The 16,730-nt window shown below is 55.5% G+C and overlaps 2 protein-coding genes across 2 annotated transcripts; both read right to left on the bottom strand.

The window, feature by feature from the left end:
* Positions 1–395: 395 nt before the first annotated feature.
* On the bottom strand, positions 396–4,671 carry SPACDR (sperm acrosome developmental regulator). The gene is made up of 3 exons (XM_023741090.1): positions 3,688–4,671; positions 3,024–3,416; positions 396–846 (listed from the first exon to the last, which is right to left on the bottom strand). Exons 1-3 carry the CDS (start codon positions 3,739–3,741, stop codon positions 613–615), a joined length of 681 nt encoding a protein of 226 aa, XP_023596858.1. The 5' UTR covers positions 3,742–4,671; the 3' UTR covers positions 396–612.
* Positions 4,672–4,800: 129 nt separating this feature from the next.
* Positions 4,801–15,970, bottom strand: TSC22D4 (TSC22 domain family member 4). Its single transcript, XM_004386790.2, has 5 exons — positions 15,310–15,970; positions 13,848–14,869; positions 11,450–11,616; positions 6,102–6,150; positions 4,801–5,681 (listed from the first exon to the last, which is right to left on the bottom strand). Exons 2-5 carry the CDS (start codon positions 14,607–14,609, stop codon positions 5,472–5,474), a joined length of 1,188 nt encoding a protein of 395 aa, XP_004386847.1. The 5' UTR covers positions 14,610–14,869; positions 15,310–15,970; the 3' UTR covers positions 4,801–5,471.
* Positions 15,971–16,730: the final 760 nt, after the last annotated feature.

Below are 16,730 nucleotides of genomic sequence, written 5' to 3' on the forward strand. Positions count from 1 at the left end.
GTTGGAGTCCACCCAGAGGAACCTTGGAAGAAAGGCCTAACCATCTACTTCTGAAAAATCAGCCACTGAAAACCCTATGGAGCACAGTTCTATGCTGACACAAGTTGGGGGGGGGCATGAGTCCTAATCTACTCAAAGGCAACTGGTTTGGTGTTTTTGTTTGGTTGCTATAGTTACCGGCCTGGCAGAGCTGCCAAAGGCAATTCAGCCCCTGGGAGTGTGTGGGGGCCCAGAGCTGGAACCTGTTGATCCTGCCCCTTCCCCAGGCCCACAGATGACTTCCACAGAGTTGGGTCCCCACCTCAGGTGCTCTTCCCTGTCCCATTCCTTGACCCACCAGAGCTCCCCTCATTGTCTCTGGCCATCCACAAACACACTCCAGATCTACTCAGAAATATCTGGTATTTATTTCCCAATATTTTTTATAATTTTTTACAAATTGAATAAATGGAATGAAGGGGAGTATGTGGGACCCCAGGCCTGTCCCTGGGCTCCCAATCAGAGGAGACATGAAAACTCCTCACCCACATCTCCTGGCCTGCTGCCCTGACCCCTCCTATCAACCTCACCTGAGAGTGAGGTGGGGGCTTTCTGAGGATCTGGGGGTGGCCCCTAGAGGGGACTTCGGGCATCCTGTTTCAGGCCCTTAACTGGGTCAGGTTGGGGGCTTGCGTGGGCCCGGATGTGGCGCCGTCGCCGTCTCTCCTGCCTGCGGGCCAGCTGCCGCAGTTGTTTCCGAATGGCCCACAGCACCAGGTACACTTCTCGCAGCATCTCAGCCTCCGGCAACTCCAAAGGGGGCCCGGTCCTTAGCTGGGAGGTAACTGAGGCAGAACTCACGGATGACTATAAACAAGAGAGAAGAGTGTACGTGTAAGTAGCTTGGGCCGGGGAGAAACCGCTTGACGGAATAACCTACAGATAAACAGGAAAGGGCCAGTGTGATTCCATCTCCTCCATCAAGCTCCGCTCAGGCACTGCTTTCTCCAGGAAGCCTTCTCAGGCTGCATTAGGTGGCCTCTACTCTCCTGTTTTTCCTGTCATGCCACATCTCATACACTATTGGTTCCATGGACTCGTCTGCTTTCTCCCCTAGAATGCAAGCTCCTGGAAAACAGGGACCATGTCTGATCCACCTTTGAGTCCCTGCTCAGGACTTCATGGAGAGTGTGTTAAAATGAAGGAGAGAATGACACCCCAACCTCTCTCCTGACCTCCAGATCTGTTTATCCCATGGGCTCTAGGACATCTCCACCCAGATGTCCTACCAGCATCTCAAGTCATCTTGCCCCAATGCCCTAAACTCGTTACCTTCTCCCCTAAGTCTGCTCTTTGTCCATTCTCCACCCCAGTGAATGGCTCCAGCCTACCCTGACTTCCGTCCTTCTCCTTCTTCCCATTACCCCTATCTAATCAACCACTTAGCCCATCAATTCCACCTCCTAAATATTGCTGAGATCCATAACCTGTTCTACCCGATGCCTTTCCCCCAGTCCAGCCACCCTTATTTCTTAGCCTGGACTGCAACAGCTTCCAATGGATCTTCCCGCCTCTCTTCTTGTCCCCTTCTGAGCCTCCTCCACAGGGCAGCCAGATGAGTTTTTAAGTTTAAAGCAGTAATACTTTATGCAAGGCCAAAATAAGTTGATTTGGTAGTGACCTAGACATTTAAACTTTTTATTTTGAGATAATTGTAGATTCACAAGCAGTTGTAAGAAATAATTCACAGATTTTGTGTAACTTTTACTAACTTTTCCCCAATGGTAAAATCTTACAAAACTATAGTACAGTATCATAGTCAGGACATTGACATTGATACAATCCGCTGATCTTATTCAGGTTTCCCAGTTTTAATTGTACTCATTTGTATGTGCTTATCTATTTTATTACATGCGCAGGCTCGTGTATCCAACCACAACAGTCAAGATACAGAACATCATCACAGGATTCTATCCTGTTGCCCCTTTATAACCACATCCATCCACCCCAACCCCTGTTCTCCATTCCTATGATTTTGACATTTCAAGAATGTTATATAAATAGAACCATAGAGTATGTAACCTTTTGGGATTGGTTGTTTTCACTCAGGATAATACCCTTGAGATTCATCCGAGTTGTTGCATGTATCAATGGTTCGTTCCTTTTTATTGCTGAGTGGTACTCCATGGTATGGATGTACCAGACTTTTTCCTGATTTACCCATTCATCATCTTGAGGGACATTTGAGTTGTTTTCGGCTATTACGAATAAAGCTGCTAAGAACATTTGTATTCGGATTTTTGTGTAAACATAAGTTGTCATCTATCTGGGATAAATGCCCAAGAGTACAATTGCTGAGTCATATGGTAGCTGCGTGTTTAGTTTTACAAGAAACTACCAAACTGTTTTTCAGAGTGACTGCACCGTGTTACATTCCCACTAGCAATGTAGGAGTACAGGTGAACTTTCTAAATCAAATCTGATCAGTCACTCCTCTGCTCAAATGTTTTCAAGGGCTCCCATTGCTCTTAGGGTAAAATACAAACTCCATAATTTGGCCTACCCACCCTGCCTTGTACAAGCCGCCCTTGGCTCCGGGATTGCTTCCACTCTGACCCATACACCTTGGGCCAGCCCCCACCCCCCTACACACACACACCTGCTTTTCTCTTTTCACAAACAGCTCCTCCCACCCCTCCACTCCAGGCTAATTCTTTCAGGTCTCAGCTCTACCCTCTCTTCTGTTAGGGACGCCTTCCTTGACTTTCCAGGTCTGGATCAGATGCCTAACTCTGGGCTCCAACAGCCTCCTGTACCTCCTGTGTCACACTCTTATGACACCACACCAACAATGTCTGTTATCTTGTCTGTAGCCCCCTTAGACTGGGTAACTCTTGCTCACTCTTGTATCCTTAGTGCCTGCCTCAATACTTGGCACTTAGTAGAGACACCGGAAATAATTGTTCAACAAGTGAATGGAGTAAGGAATGAGTCGTTGGGGATTGGGGAAGGGAACTGTTGGGAACAAAGGGGATGGTGCTGACCTTCCAGGAGCACATGTGCAAGCCACTCTGCAGAGCTGAGACCATGAGCGTGGAGACAGACTGGATGGCCGTCTGGGGCAGCCGCAACAGGGATCGGCCCGTATGGCCCAGCTCCATTCCATCTGTCGTCTCGGCCAACACACAGGACTCAGACGCTCTGAGGGATTCATCCATGTTGGAGAACTCTTCCATCTTGAAGAACTCATCCATCTTGGGGGGATTAGCCTCCTCGAGGGGCTTAGCCTCTTTGGGGGGCTTGATCTCTTTGGGGGTCTCAACCATCTTGGAAGGCTCAGCCATTTTCAGGGGCTTCTCCATCCTTTTCAACACATTTTTCATGGAGTCAGGGTGTTCCTGGATGGACAACTTAGCTTTCTTTCTCCAAGACAAAATCTAAGAACCAAGATATGAAGAGCAGAGACATCAGTCAAAAGAAAGGAAGACACAAAGAGACTTGAGGATGGGGGAGTGAGTTTCATGGCCTTCTTCCCCTCAACACCCCAACTGTCCATATCCTCCTCCCTCTGGGTCTTATTTGGCCACAGGAGGCAAGGAGGGAAGGGAGGGCAGGTGGGGGGAGGGGAAGCTGCTGTGACCGAGGGGTCAGTGACCAGCACCTCTCATCCCAGCATGTCATGAGGACAAGGGAGTCTCTGAAACTCACCCAGCAAGAAACCTTTCGCCAAACCCATCGGAAGAATTTCACGACCACAGCCATCTCTCCTGATATGATGACCCCAAAGTAGGGGGCAGAGCCAGCAGTTGATTCAGGCGGTGGACAGACTTCAGGTCAGTGGCTACCACCCAAATGGTCTTGTATGAACTGAGGAGCTTCAAGCACAGCAGTGAAGAAAGAAATAGGGAATCCGGGGGAGATCTTCCTCCAACGACTCATCCTAGGCCTTTCCTCCCCTCCCTGGGACAGGGAGAGGAGTCAAAAGTGGATGAGAACCTAGAGTGAGGGAGAGTTCTAGCCCATTGTGAGAGCCTCCCTGGCCTTGACCCCAACCCCCGAGGCCCTTTCAGGATCCAGGAAGCCAATCCCTTATGCCCTTCGCTCTTCTTTCCCCAAATTCAGGGAAGAGAAACTAACATCACTGAGTGTCTGTTATGTGCTAGACATTTTCCATATATCAGGTCATGTAATCCTCACAACAGCCTTTCATGGTAGGTATCATTGTCAATGTCATCATACTGATAAGGAATCCGAGACTTGGAAAAACCAAAAAAACCTGTTCCAGGTCATAAATCTAGGGAGCTATACAGCGGGGATTACAACCCAGGTCTATCTCCAGGGGTCCAGCTTTGCCTGAGTTCCCTCCTGTCTGGGCCTCTTCTGCACCTTCCCAGCGTCCTTCTAGGGCTGAGCTGCTGCTTTCCTCCCGTTCCCCACTAGATGTGGTCCTTCTACCTACCTGCCTCTACTGCCACCTAGGTAAAGAGGAGACCAAGGAGGTCCTGGGACTGGAGCCGAGGCCCTCCAGGGAGGGGTCTGCTCACCCACAGGGCCTGTCCTCAGCCAACTGAGGGTGGAAGCCACAGCGGCCAGCCAGGCCTGGGGAGGGCACCGTGTGCCCGGGGAGCCTGGCCTACACCCAGCCCTGAGACAAGAGGCCTATTCAGGGTCCCTTGCCCCGCCCCCAAGCAGCCACCCGGATCCAGCCCGCAGAGGGGACACGCTGGGAATCTGGGGGTGGATCCTGCACAATCACCAAAGGCTTCATTGTTTCCCTCTCCCCCCCAGCACGTGGGCAGGAACCCTCCCGTCTCTTCCCAGGACCCGAGCTGCTGGCTCTCTGTGCCTGCATCTCCATCTCCACCAGCCACATTAAACCTTCCCAGTTCGGACAGACCCTCCAGGGGGGCTCACAGACTCCGTCTTTTCTCCTGCGAGAGGGAACTACCGGCACAGGACCCCAGTCTTGACACAAGCAAAGAGATGCCAGCCCCCAAATTCAAGTTTCTTCAGATTTTTTAATTATAATTATTATGTTAATAACAACCTGAATCCCAGACTTCCGCAAACTGTCCATACTCCCTCCCCCGGGCCAAGGAGAGGCGGCACTGCTCGGGAGCAAAGTAGGGGGTGGGTGTCCGCCAGGGAGCCTCCGACTCCCCCAAGCCATCTCCTGCTGGGGGTCCCAGAACACTGACACCAAAGGAAGGCGAAAGGGGAGGGGGGATCCCGCATGGAGGAGGGCTCCATCGGACACCCCATCCTGTAGCCCTCCCACTTCCATCAAGGCCTACGGACACCCTAGCCCAGACCCTGGGGACTATGGGAAGATGGGGGTAGGGTTAAGGGACAGGCCAATACTGAGCCTTGAACTCCCATCCCCAGGGATCAGGAGACATTAAAGCTGCATAGGAATAGGGGGCAGGCAGCTGGCGCAAGGCCTGGCGGCCGTGGCAGCCCCCAAAGGCACATTGTGAGGGAAGGGAGGCTGCTCAGGTGGAGGGCCCATTGGGCGCAGGGGGCCCGAGCCGTGGGACTCCTGAGGAGGGCAGCTGGGCCAGCTGCTCGGGGCTGGCCAGGGCACGCAGCAGTCCATTCTCCTGCTCCAGCGCGGCATTCCGCTCGGCCAGCTCCCGGATCTGCTCCTTCAGCACCTCCACCTCCTCCCGGACCGCAAACATGAGGTGGGACTTCACCAAGTCCTGGGGACCCAGGGACAGGCACAGCGTCGGGCCCCAGGCCACCCCAACCTCATCCCCTGCCCAGTGCCTTCAGGGCCTGGGTGTGAGAGACTTCCTGCTCCCAAATGATGAAGGGACCACTGGGGAAGAAGCAAAGCAGGAAAAGGGCAGGGGGGAAAGGATGCAGGAACAGAGGCAGAGTCAGGGCTCAAGGGCAGAGATGGGGGGGCCAGGGGCCAGGTCAAGATCAAGGGAAGTCAGGGGTTCAGGTGCAAAGGACCCAATGGGATCCAGCTGGAAGCAGACTGAGGAGCTGGTAATTAATAATTCCCTAGTAATGAAGAGAGCAGGGGTGGAGCAGAGAGACAGCTAAAGAGGGCAGGTGCCTGAGCGTCCACACGCGGAACCCGGACCTCCTGGGACGAGGATGTCTTCTCTTACCATGGCTTGTTCGATCTTGTTGTCAATGCCAACCAGGCTTCCGGAACCACTGGAGAGACACGGGGAGGTGAGAGATGAGGAGAAGGAGCAGGCACCACGCCAGGCCAGGACACCTCAGCCCGCTGCCTACCCAGGGGCTTCTCAGGGCAGTCTCTGGCCTCCACCAGGCCTCCTTCACTGCAGCCTCCCGCCCACGCCCCTACCCGTACCTGTGACAGTAGAGAATCAGGGAGAGGAGCGTTTTGTCCATCCCCCGGCGGGGTGAGGGCTGCTGCCCGGGTCCCCCAAGGCCCCAGTGGGGTTGGGGTCCAGATGCCCCTCGGATAGGGGATGCTCCCCGAGGGGAGCAAGGGGAGGAGACACAGCCCCTTTTTCGGGGTGGCCCTGGAGCCATCCCTACCACTTGGGTCTCATAGGATGATACCAGGGACTTGACAGAGATTCCCGGCTGGGCCATCCCTGATGGGAAAGGGTCCCTGGGCCACCCAAAGAGAGAGGGTTGTGTCAGAAGGAGTGCCTGGGGGGCTCTCAGCCCCCCAGGCAGAGCGAGGCCTTGCTGATGCCAGGCAGGCAGAGAGGAGACAGCGCGCTGGGGGTGCTGGTCTGAAAAATATACACCGCCCCCCAGGGCCAGGCCTGGCTGCTATTGGCTCCTCAGGGACACGGGGACCCCCTCCCGCCAGCTCCACGGTGGGCGGGAATTCCCAGACACGGTCAGTGCCAGTGTCCCCTTCTCACCCTGGCACCAATCCCAGAGTGGAGGGGAGGGGGACAGCTGAGGGAAGTCAGCTGGTGGCCTGGCTCTGGGGAGGGGCTGTGGGACAAGAGGCTGGGGACGGGTGTGAAGGTGAAGGAGAGCCTGGCCCCAGGAGACCCCACCTGACTCCAGCCCGTCCCCTAGGGACCCACACTGGCCTCCTTCAGCACTTCTCAGCTGGGGTGTGGGAAAGGGAGTGGAGGTGATCGTGCGGGGCGGAGTAGTGGGTTTCTGACATGGTTATAGTCTTCCCTGAACTCTGAACACTCCCCCACCTAACACAAAGCCTGTATTGATGAATGACCTGGGGCCTGGGCCACAGGGTGACCCACCTCCCATGGTGGGGGTGAGGAGGAATGAGAAAGGTTACCATCGCAAAAGAAATAGAAACCAGAGCCCTACGAGCCAATTACACCCTTGGAACCTAGCTCTGGGGTCTTGGAAGGAGCAAGGGCTTGCAAGGAGGTAGGAAGGCGAAGCTGGAGGTGGGACATTGGGAATACCAGCAGGGGCTTTGGCAGAAGCTGGGAGCTGGATGACAGGCTGGGGAGAGCAGGTTCTGGCTGCAGTTTGCTAAGTGGCCACCAGAGGTCGACCAGGCCTGACTTAACAGCCAGGAGGCCACTGGGCTCCTAGTCCTAGAGCCTGGCTCTCCCTAGAGCCTGGCTCTCCCTAAAGCCAGCCTCTCCATAGCCCCAGGGCCTTCACAGACCTTTGTACCCTGCCCCATCCATCCTCATGGCTCCCTTTCCTCACCACTCTCATCCTATTGGCTCATGCCCCTCACCTCACCCCAGCTTCTGCCTCCGCTCCCCCTGGACCCACTGTACTACAGAATCCTGCCCTCCGGCCCCCAGCCTCCAGTCCCTCTTGGAATGGGGGTCTCCAACATGCTGTATTCCCTGCCCTTGTGCTCCCTTGTCAAGCCCTTCCTCCTGGACAACAGCTTCAACTTTCTTCCCTGTGGTGGGACCAGCACTCAATTCAAGGTGACCCTGGGATGAGGCCCTGCAGCCAGAAGGGAGCACAAGGGAGCTGGGAATTTTCCATTTCCTGCCCAAGCTCTGGGTGCAGAAGGCGCTGACAGGTGGGGGCCAGGAGTAACCAAGGGGATAGCCAGGCCTGAGAGAGCAGGACGGGGTGGATGGGGGAAGGACACCTGCGACTCCTGGTAGGGAGGGAGAAGACAAGTTTAAGAGCAGAGGGCGAGCCAGCCAGCTGGAGAGATGAAGCAGTTTTCAAGCTATTTCAATCCATGACACTGCCCCCTAGTATACACAGACAGAGACCCAAGAAGGGCACATTTAAAGAACTAGGAACACTGGCCTTGCTTTGGTGGACGCACGGGTAGAGACGCCAAGTAAGTTGTTCATTCTTGCCAGAAATAAAGGAATAATACAACAATAAACATTTGTTGGCTGATAGATGACTGTCTGCTGTTTGTCTAGCGCTTAAGAATTTTTGAAAGCACTTTTCCACTATCACACTCTAACATTAACACTTCAAGGGGCCGGGACTCTAACAACAAAGGCTTCCCTTTGGGAACCCCTTGAGTCAGGGACTGTGGACACTGTTGGAATTCCTGGGCAGGGTCAGGAGCAGGAAGCTTGGGGTCAGGTGGAAGGGATCGTCCCTCACAAGCCCCCAAAGCAACTGTGTCTTAAGTAGAACAAAATGCCCCTTTCTTCAAGACACTTATTGCCATCTTCTGGAAAACTGTCATGATCATAACTACAAACATGAGTGGTCCCCCTGGAGTTGTGTAATGCATGCTCTGCACAACTGGGGACCTGGCACTGTAGGACTCTTGGGTCCTAGGGTGAGGACAGCTCTAGAGGCTGGCCTTTCTCTCTGAAGGTCAAACGAGACAGTCTCAAAATAAGGATCAGATGAAGCAGCAGGACCTCTGGGAGAGGTGGAGAGGTTCTGATCTTGGGGACAGGGGCCAACGCTGCTCCCTCACTGTGTTCTAAGGAGCCCCCAGGGGCTGGGCCCGAGGCCAACAAAGTGGCACCCGGCTGCCCTGTCCACACTCCCTCCCGGATCTGTCGTGCCTTTGGGGCAGAGCCAGGCAGGGAGGAGGGCTGGCTCTTTGCCCAGCTTGGGAGAGCTGTCTCTGCCTCTGTCCTGGAGAGAAAGGGCATCCTAGAGATGGTTGACTCCTCCTGGGTTGCCTCCCTGTCTCTTCGTGAGCCACAGGCATCTCAGTAGGAGAGTGGAGAGACCTCGGCTTTGAGGTCAAACCCAGGCTCCCATTCTAGTCCTGCCACTTACTAGCTGGGTTACCTTGGGCAAATTTCTAAAATCCTTCTTCTCTCAGTTTCTTCATCTAGAAAGTGGGGATCATGAGATTATTTTTAAGATTCAATAAGAGAGTTAGCACCTGACTCAAAGGATAAATATCCCACCCCAGTTGCCATCAAGTTGATTCTAACTCATGGCAACCCCATGTGTGTCACAGTAGAACTGTGCTCCCTAGGGCTTTCAATGGCTGATTTTTCAAAAGTAGATCACCAGGACTTGATCTTCAAGGAGCCTCTGTGGTGGACTCAAACTGCCAACCTTTCGGTTAGCAGCCAAGCATATCAACAGTTTGCACCACCCAGGGACTCCAAAGAATAAACAAATGTATCTCCTCCTGCCCCCCACCCCCCCTGCCCCCAAGTCACTGGGATCCATTCCCTGTAATGCCTGGATCCTGCAGGTTGGCTGTTTACCCACCCAGTCACCCATCCACTCATCCACCCACCCATCAACTCACTTATTCAGATCTTTACCAAGTGCCTACCATCTGCTAGGGGCCACAAAGGTTCTTGCAACCCAGGAGCAGGTGAGCAGTCTGAGTTCATCAGGCACCCTCTGTTCTCCCACCCCCAGTTATGATTTTGGGATTGGTCAGGCACCCCCAACTCCCTGTCTGGGATTCAGACCCTTAACATCCAGTTCCCTTTCCTCTGGAAAGGGAGCTTCCATGCCACTTGGACCTTGTTCCCCTGCCAGCTCCAGGCCCCCAGAGGGATGAGGTGGGGTCTACACACCCCATTCCTGGGGAGGGGGGGTGGCCCAACCTAAACCCGCTGGCCCAGCAGGGTGGGGCAGGAGGGGCTGGGCTGGGCCAGAGTGTGGGAGCCCTGGAGCTCAGAGCAGGATAAAGTGGAGGCTGGGAGCTGGACCGGTCAGACTAGGGTGTGTAGAGGGGGTGGGAACAGAGGGAGGGAGGGGATAAGCCAAAAGAGTAAAAGAATGGAGCTTATGAGGCCTCTAGAGACAGAATTCTCCAAGTCAGAGAAAGCAGGAGGCTGGGCTATGAAATCAACAGGGGTGGGGAGGGACTGTAGCCCTCTTGCCAAGGAACCTCCCAAGTAGGAGGGGGAGACGGTGGGAAGAGCTGAGAGTAGCAGCGATGGGGGCAGGTGACTCTCCAGGCCCTGGCAAACCTTAAACCTCACACATTCCTGAGAGCTGGGAGTCCAGAAGCTGCCTGGCCCCGCTTGGCTTTGTCCATTCTCCACACAGCGCTCCCCGCCACCCAACCTCCTGGCCCTCCATCCCACCGTCTCCAGGCCACCCCATTTTCTATCCTCTCCTGTCCCTGCTCCCTCCAATGCCTCAGGCCCTTTTCTTTTGTGGGACTCAGTCTCTGATTCTAGGGGGTGGGGCCGCATTAGGGGATGGCAGAAGGGAGCCCAGCACCCACTCACTCAATAAGTTCCACCTCTTAGTGTCTTCCAAACAGGAAGTCCCTCCCCTTGAAGGCCTCATACAGGAAGTCCCACTCCTCACTCCAAAATAAAAGTGGTGGCTCCCTAGTCTTTCTCCCTGGCTCCTATCAGTCCACAGCCAGAAAGGAGCAGCCTAGCTATCTGACTCAAGCTTTTGCTCCTCCCTTTTCAGCTTGCTCACATTCCTATGTTGAAAGCTGGCCCTTGAAAACAGGAAGTTCTGCCCACCTTGCAACCAAACAAGACATTCTCCCCAAAAGTGCAACCCAGACTGCTCTCCTACACCTTCCCTGCTCTAATACAGCCACCCTCTCCACAACTCCCTGCCGTGTTCTTAGCTCTGCCTGCTGGCCACATTCACTCAGGAAACAAAATCTTAGGGAAATGCTTTCTCCATACTAGAAATCCTAGGATCCTAAAGCAGTCCATACAGACTATAAGCAGTTACCTCTGACGGCAGGAGCCCCATTCCCCTCATTGAAAAGGGGAGAGGGAGGCGGGAACTGGGAGGAGACTGATTCCTTAGTCTTGGCTCCAGCACATTTGCCCATAAGTTCTTAGGGTTGGCCAAATGATCTCTAAATCTGCAACAGCTCTGGAATTTGACAACAATGACTCCCTTCAAACTCTAAAAATGTCTATGATTCGACAGTCTTAAGCCAGGGAGTCCCACCCAACTCTCCCCACAGAGAGGGAGTGGGTCCCAAATCAACAAATCCAGTGGTTATGCCCAGGCTAGCCTTCTCTGTTTAAGAAGTCCTCTCCAAGCTCAACGTGGGGGAAGAACACCTACTAGGCACTTTCATGCAGCTACCCCAGGTGCGGGGTGGGGAGCCTAACCTCACGTCCCATTACATGAAGCCACCTACCTATCATCATCACTGTCCAGGTGGCCACTGATGGCCAGCATGGAGCGGGCCAGGCTGAGGCTCTGGGCTGCCGCTGCTCCAAAGGGGTCTGGAGACTTGTGAACCAGACTGGCATCAGGGAAGAAGTAGAGGGCTGGGGAGCTGGGGTGGGAGTCGAGTGGGGGCACCTGGAGGCAGAGAGATAAGGACCATCACATTGAGAGAAAGGAACCAGCCACCTGACAAATGGCCTCGTAGTCTTCCTCCCTCCTTCTCTCCCAAGGACCCAGGAGTCCTACCTCTGCAGCCCCTCTCCCCCAGCTCTGGGTGAAGGCATTGGGCAGTGACTGGAAGCAAGGGAAAGTGTCCATCCTGAGGACTGGAGTGAGTGGCTTCTGGACATGTATTCATCAGGTTTCAGAGAAGAGCACCTTTCCTCCAGCTGAGCCAGGACCCCTAACTGGAGGCTAGTCAGACAGTCTTTTTTCACTTGGCATCTTAATGAGGCTCAAATGTCACTTCCTCAGAGAGACATTTCCTCCATCATCCACTAGTCCACTGAACTGTTTTAACATTATCTGAAATTAAAGTATTAATTGTGTTTCCCCTGATAAAAGATAAGCTTCAGAGGGGCAGGGTTTCTAGTAGGTTTAGTAGCTATTTGTAGAATGAATGAATCCTCAAAAGCTGGTCCTCCTCCCCTCCATTTCAGCCTCTCCCCTCAAACTTCTCAGGACCCACGTGAAGTTCTGCTGCTCCCTGCCCTTGTGTGTACATGCGTGTGTTTGGGGGGGGGGAGTGGTTTCGGAGATGGGGAGAGGTGGAGCCTGGGCGTCGACCCACACAGCCCAACAGGCACTGGGGGAGGCTGCAAAAGGGCGGGGGCGACAGAACAAGACGCCTCTGTGAGGCCCTGGGAGACCTCAGCTTCTCGGAAGAGCCAAGTACAGAGAGTCCAGGGTGGTTAGAGGGACGGAGCAGAGGAAGGAGGCCCAGGTGCTGCCCCTGGCCCTCTGGCCCTCCTCCCCAATTCCCACCTCTGCTAGTGGCAACTGAATTAGAAGAGAAACGGGGGGACTGTGGAAAGGAGACCAGACTTTTAAGTGGGAAAATAATTACACAGCCTCAGCAGGAAGGGATCAGGACATGGAAGTTGGGGACACTTCAGAAAGAGGGACAGGGTCTGAGGGCCCAAGGGAAGCTCAAGCATGGCTCAAGGAGAGAGAGAGAGCAGAGGCTGGGGCTAGAGAGGGCTTGCTCTGGAAGGAACAATTCTGGGGAAAGGGACCAGTAAAAGAAAGAGCATCGGCTCCTCTGGGGTAGAAGCTGAATGGAAGAGCTCAAGAAAAGTAAGGGGGGGACGTGAGAGATGTGCGCTTAAGGCCAGGAGGGGGTGGGGGGAGCCAGTTCTGACCAGTTCTGACAGGACCCAGACATCCAGTCTCAGGATATTTTTATACTGTGGTTTGTGCCCAAGGCCAGAAAGGGGAAAAGTTCTCATCTTCACACTCCCTGCCTTTCCGCCAGCAACCCAAGGTGTTATTTTCTTCTCCAGGACAGAAGCATCCAGCCCCCACATCCCTAGTTGCCCCCTACCCCCACCCAGGGACCCAGGCATTCTGACCTCCCCCTCATTTGTTCCTCTTTTGGAGACAGGAAGCAGAAAGAACAGATGATTTAACTCATTCTCGGCTGCTTCCCACCTCTCCCCAAGGAAGGTAGCACTCAATGGTGGTCACCCCCTGGAGAGATTTAGAGAACCGAGGATGGACAAGGCAAACCAGCAAGCCTTCTATTCCCGTAATGTGCCCCCCCAACCCAATTCTTCAGGAAGAGAAACTTGACTTGATTCAAAGCTGAAAATGGGGCTCATATGGGGGGCTAGTGGGAAGGCAGAAGACCCCACATTCAGGATGGGGCTGCCGTGAAGAGAAGCTTACAGTGGAATGCCAACCTTTTGCCCCTACCCCCCAAAACCCTGGCAGCTCCTCCCTCAGAGGCCCAGCTACCCAGCCCTGCTAGGGCCTCCACCCTCAACTCCTGGAGTGTGGGGGGAGGGGTGAGACCAAGACAGAAGGTGAAGGCCAAAGTGAGAAGGCCACAGAGAGTTGGAGAGGATAGGACTGGACCATAAAGATGAGGGACAAAGGCAACAAATTAAAGAGCAAAGTGATAGAAAGAAGATGCAGAACACAGGGGAGAGGGGAAAACAAAGGCACTGTGAGGAGTAGGAATGGACTTCAAGGTGAGGGGGCAGGAAGAGAAAGGAGAAGCTACTGAGCAGATAGATGATAATCGAGTCAGGAGGGAGAGCAGCATGGAGGTGGAGGCAGGAGGCCCAGGACTGAGGTTAGGCCAAAGCTGAGATGGATGAGCACTGCCCCCCAGGTTTCTCCCTCATCCAGGGACCCGTGCTTACCTGCCCTGTCTCCTCCGGAGCCACCAGCTCCATCCTCAGCTGAAAGGGTCCATCCTTCCCTTGGGACAGTGGAGGAGTCCCCCCTGCTGAGTTCCTGGGCTCTACTTCCACCCTCAGTGAGGACAGGGGTGTGGAGGCCTGGGATGTGCCCTCGCTATCCCGGGTCCCGGGCTCTGGGGGACGCTGCTGGGGCAGGGAGGCCAACAGAGGGGGCGTCTCCACCGTGGCCTTGCCGGGTACCGCCATCTGGCCCAGACCCCCGGTTAAGGAGCGGGCCTGAGGTCCGGGTGAGGTGGGAGGCGGGCGGAGCCAGGAGGTGGGGCCCTGAGACAGGCCTGGCTGCGGGGTGGGGGCGCCCAGGCCCAAGCTGGCCAGCTCCAACCTGGAATCCAATGACCTGCCCCCGGTGCCCCCCGAGGCTCCTCGAATTGCCTCCAGGAGCCGGCCGACGTTAGGGGGCTCCAGGTCTCTCTCGTAAACATCCACACACGTCCACCGCCCACGGCGATAAGGCTCTCCCAGGCCGTGGGGCAGCTTCACCACCCGGAAACGGGAGGCGGGGGCCCCAAGCGGCGGAGAGCCGTTTCGGGGGGTGCCCTTGCCCCCTGGCTCAGGGCTGGGCTCCCCGTTGGGCAGGCGGGGTGGGGGCCTGGTGGGGGCCGGTGGGGCAGGGGAGTCTGCACCCTCCGGGCTCCCTGGGCCCTCATAGTCCGTGGTGACGCTGGTGATTTGGAAACTACTCTTCTTCTTGCCCCCACTCATAGTCCCTGGGGCTCAGGACTAGGCCGAGGTAGGCGGGGGTAGCGGGGGCTCCTCGCAGAGGCTCAGGCGCCCCTGGAACAGGGAGGCCACATGGCAGGGACATCAGGGCCCCTGGGGACGTCTGGGTCCGACATGGCAGGAGGGCCTTGGGGAACTGGGGCGCCTGGTTGGTGAAGGGAGAACAGGGTAGGGAAGGGGGGTGGAAGGGGCAGGTTTTTCCTGCTGCGGTCGCTATCGAACTCCACAGCTGAGTTTGCAAACTGGAAAGAGAGAGAGAGTGTGTGTGAGAGAGAGAGAGAAAGCAGTGGGCAGGCCACCTCTGGGGCTTCCTCTCAGGGGAGCGTAATGGGGCAGGGGGGAGGAAGGGGAAACCACCAGAGACCCAGAGACAAAGAGACAAGCAGAGACCGCAGAGACCAGAGCGCGGAAGACCGCTATCCCAGCGGGCGCACGGAGCAGGAAGAGGCAGATGTGCCCCAAAGTTTGGCACTTCTTGCCTGGGATTCCAACTCACAGGACCCGAACGACCCTAGGGCAAGGGCTCCGGGGCCTAGGTGAACAGGGGTGAAGTAGCTCCTAGCCCTGGCCTCAAGGCCCGCGACCCCAGCTCCCACATCCCTGGGGCCGGGACCGCCAAGCAGGCCCTGCCCTCCCCCACCCCCTCCCCCGCCCCAGCGCCCCGCCCAGCCCAGAGCCTTACCTCTCAGGCAGAGCTGGGGGTCCCGGCGCCTAAAATGTCGGGCTGTTCTTCCCCTGGGGCCTCTGGCCCCGGCAGCGCAGGGAGCAGGCGGCGATCAGAGGCTGCCCAGTCCTCTTCGGGGGACGCATCTCACGCTACAAGGCATCTCCGAGGAAAGTTTGCTCTCCAGAAAAGCAGGAACCTCCACGGTGGAGCCTAGGCGCAGCCTATGAAGCCCCAAGGCTCTCCCAACGAATGTGGGAGGGGGCGGCTCGCCCGCCGCTCCTCCAGATGGAAAGCCTCCCCGTGGGGCAGTCGGCTTCGGTGGTCTCGGCGAGTGGGTGGCCCAAGTCTCCTCCCGCGTGGCAACGCTGGTTCTGTGTCTGCTCCTCAGCTCCTCTCGCTCTAGGTCTCTGTCTTTCTGGGCTGTTGACAACCCCCACACCAGGAAGTCCTGCCTCCTCGGGCCTGCTGACTGCTCCTCTCCTCCTCCTCCTCCTTCCCCTCTTCCTCCTCCCTTCCTCCCTCCCTCCTGGGGCTCCCGGCCACCTGGCCCGGGGCCAGGCCTGCCACTGCCGCCAGGGCTATTGCAGTTGCTGCTGCTGATCCTGGGGCCCCGAATAGGATCCCTTAACCCCACACCTGCTGGGCCCAAGCCCAGCTCTTCCTCGGAGGGAGGGGCCGTGGAGGGCGGAGAGAAAGGGGAGGAGTTTGCAGGGAGGCAAGGGATTCCCTGACTTGCAGGCAAACGCGGCCACTGGCCCACAGACACACGGAATAGTCAGAAGGAACATACCAGGCGCTGTATTGGGTGCCTGGTACCCCATAAGTGCCTAGTAAAACTTACGATGCCGCTGTGGCTTTATTAATCATAACTTTTTTGGCGTTCACGGTAACTGTATGAGGAAGGTACTATTAATCCCCCCATCCCTTATTTTAAAAAGTGTTTTATGGAAAAACTGCAAACATGTACAAAAGTAGAGAATAGTTTAATGAACTCCCATCATTCTAGTTTAAACAATTATCAACTCACAGCCAATTTTGTTTCATCTCTACCCTCCCAGTATCTTTAGTTGTATCGGCTGGACTATTTAAAATCAAATGCCAGACATCATATATTCCCCTTAGATGTGAAAATTAAGCCCCAGGTGGTTCAGAAAGGCTGGCAGTGGTAGAGCAGGGACACCACATACTCACGTGTGTCCTTGGCTGGCCCCCAAATACAGAAACATGCACAGACACACAGACGCAAGTGCTGACTTGCGCTTCCTCTCCAACTGCTGGACACACGTTTATACACACAGCCACCCACACAGATGCCACCCACACAGATGCACCGCTGGCTGGTCAGAAGCATAGACTCCCTCCCCTACCTCTAATCCTTCCTACCTCTCTGGGGTGCAAAGAATGGCTTTTATATGGCCTTCCTAGGCATGGTTTTG

The sequence above is a fragment of the Trichechus manatus genome, unplaced genomic scaffold (genome assembly GCF_000243295.1).
Source record: "Trichechus manatus latirostris isolate Lorelei unplaced genomic scaffold, TriManLat1.0 scaffold00170, whole genome shotgun sequence".
Lineage (NCBI taxonomy): Eukaryota > Metazoa > Chordata > Mammalia > Sirenia > Trichechidae > Trichechus > Trichechus manatus.

Coding starts and splice junctions, on each gene's coding strand:
- TSC22D4 (XM_004386790.2), bottom strand. CDS start 14,609: ATGAGTGGGGGCAAGAAGAAGAGTAGTTTCCAAATCACCAGCGTCACC. Junction 11,617..13,847: donor CTCCGGAGGAGACAGGGCAG/GTAAGCACGGGT, acceptor CTCTGCCTCCAG/GTGCCCCCACTCGACTCCCA. Junction 6,151..11,449: donor CTGGACAGTGATGATGATAG/GTAGGTGGCTTC, acceptor GTGTCTCTCCAG/TGGTTCCGGAAGCCTGGTTG.
- SPACDR (XM_023741090.1), bottom strand. CDS start 3,741: ATGGCTGTGGTCGTGAAATTCTTCCGATGGGTTTGGCGAAAGGTTTCT. Junction 3,417..3,687: donor GGCGAAAGGTTTCTTGCTGG/GTGAGTTTCAGA, acceptor CTTGGTTCTTAG/ATTTTGTCTTGGAGAAAGAA. Junction 847..3,023: donor TGCACATGTGCTCCTGGAAG/GTCAGCACCATC, acceptor TCTTGTTTATAG/TCATCCGTGAGTTCTGCCTC.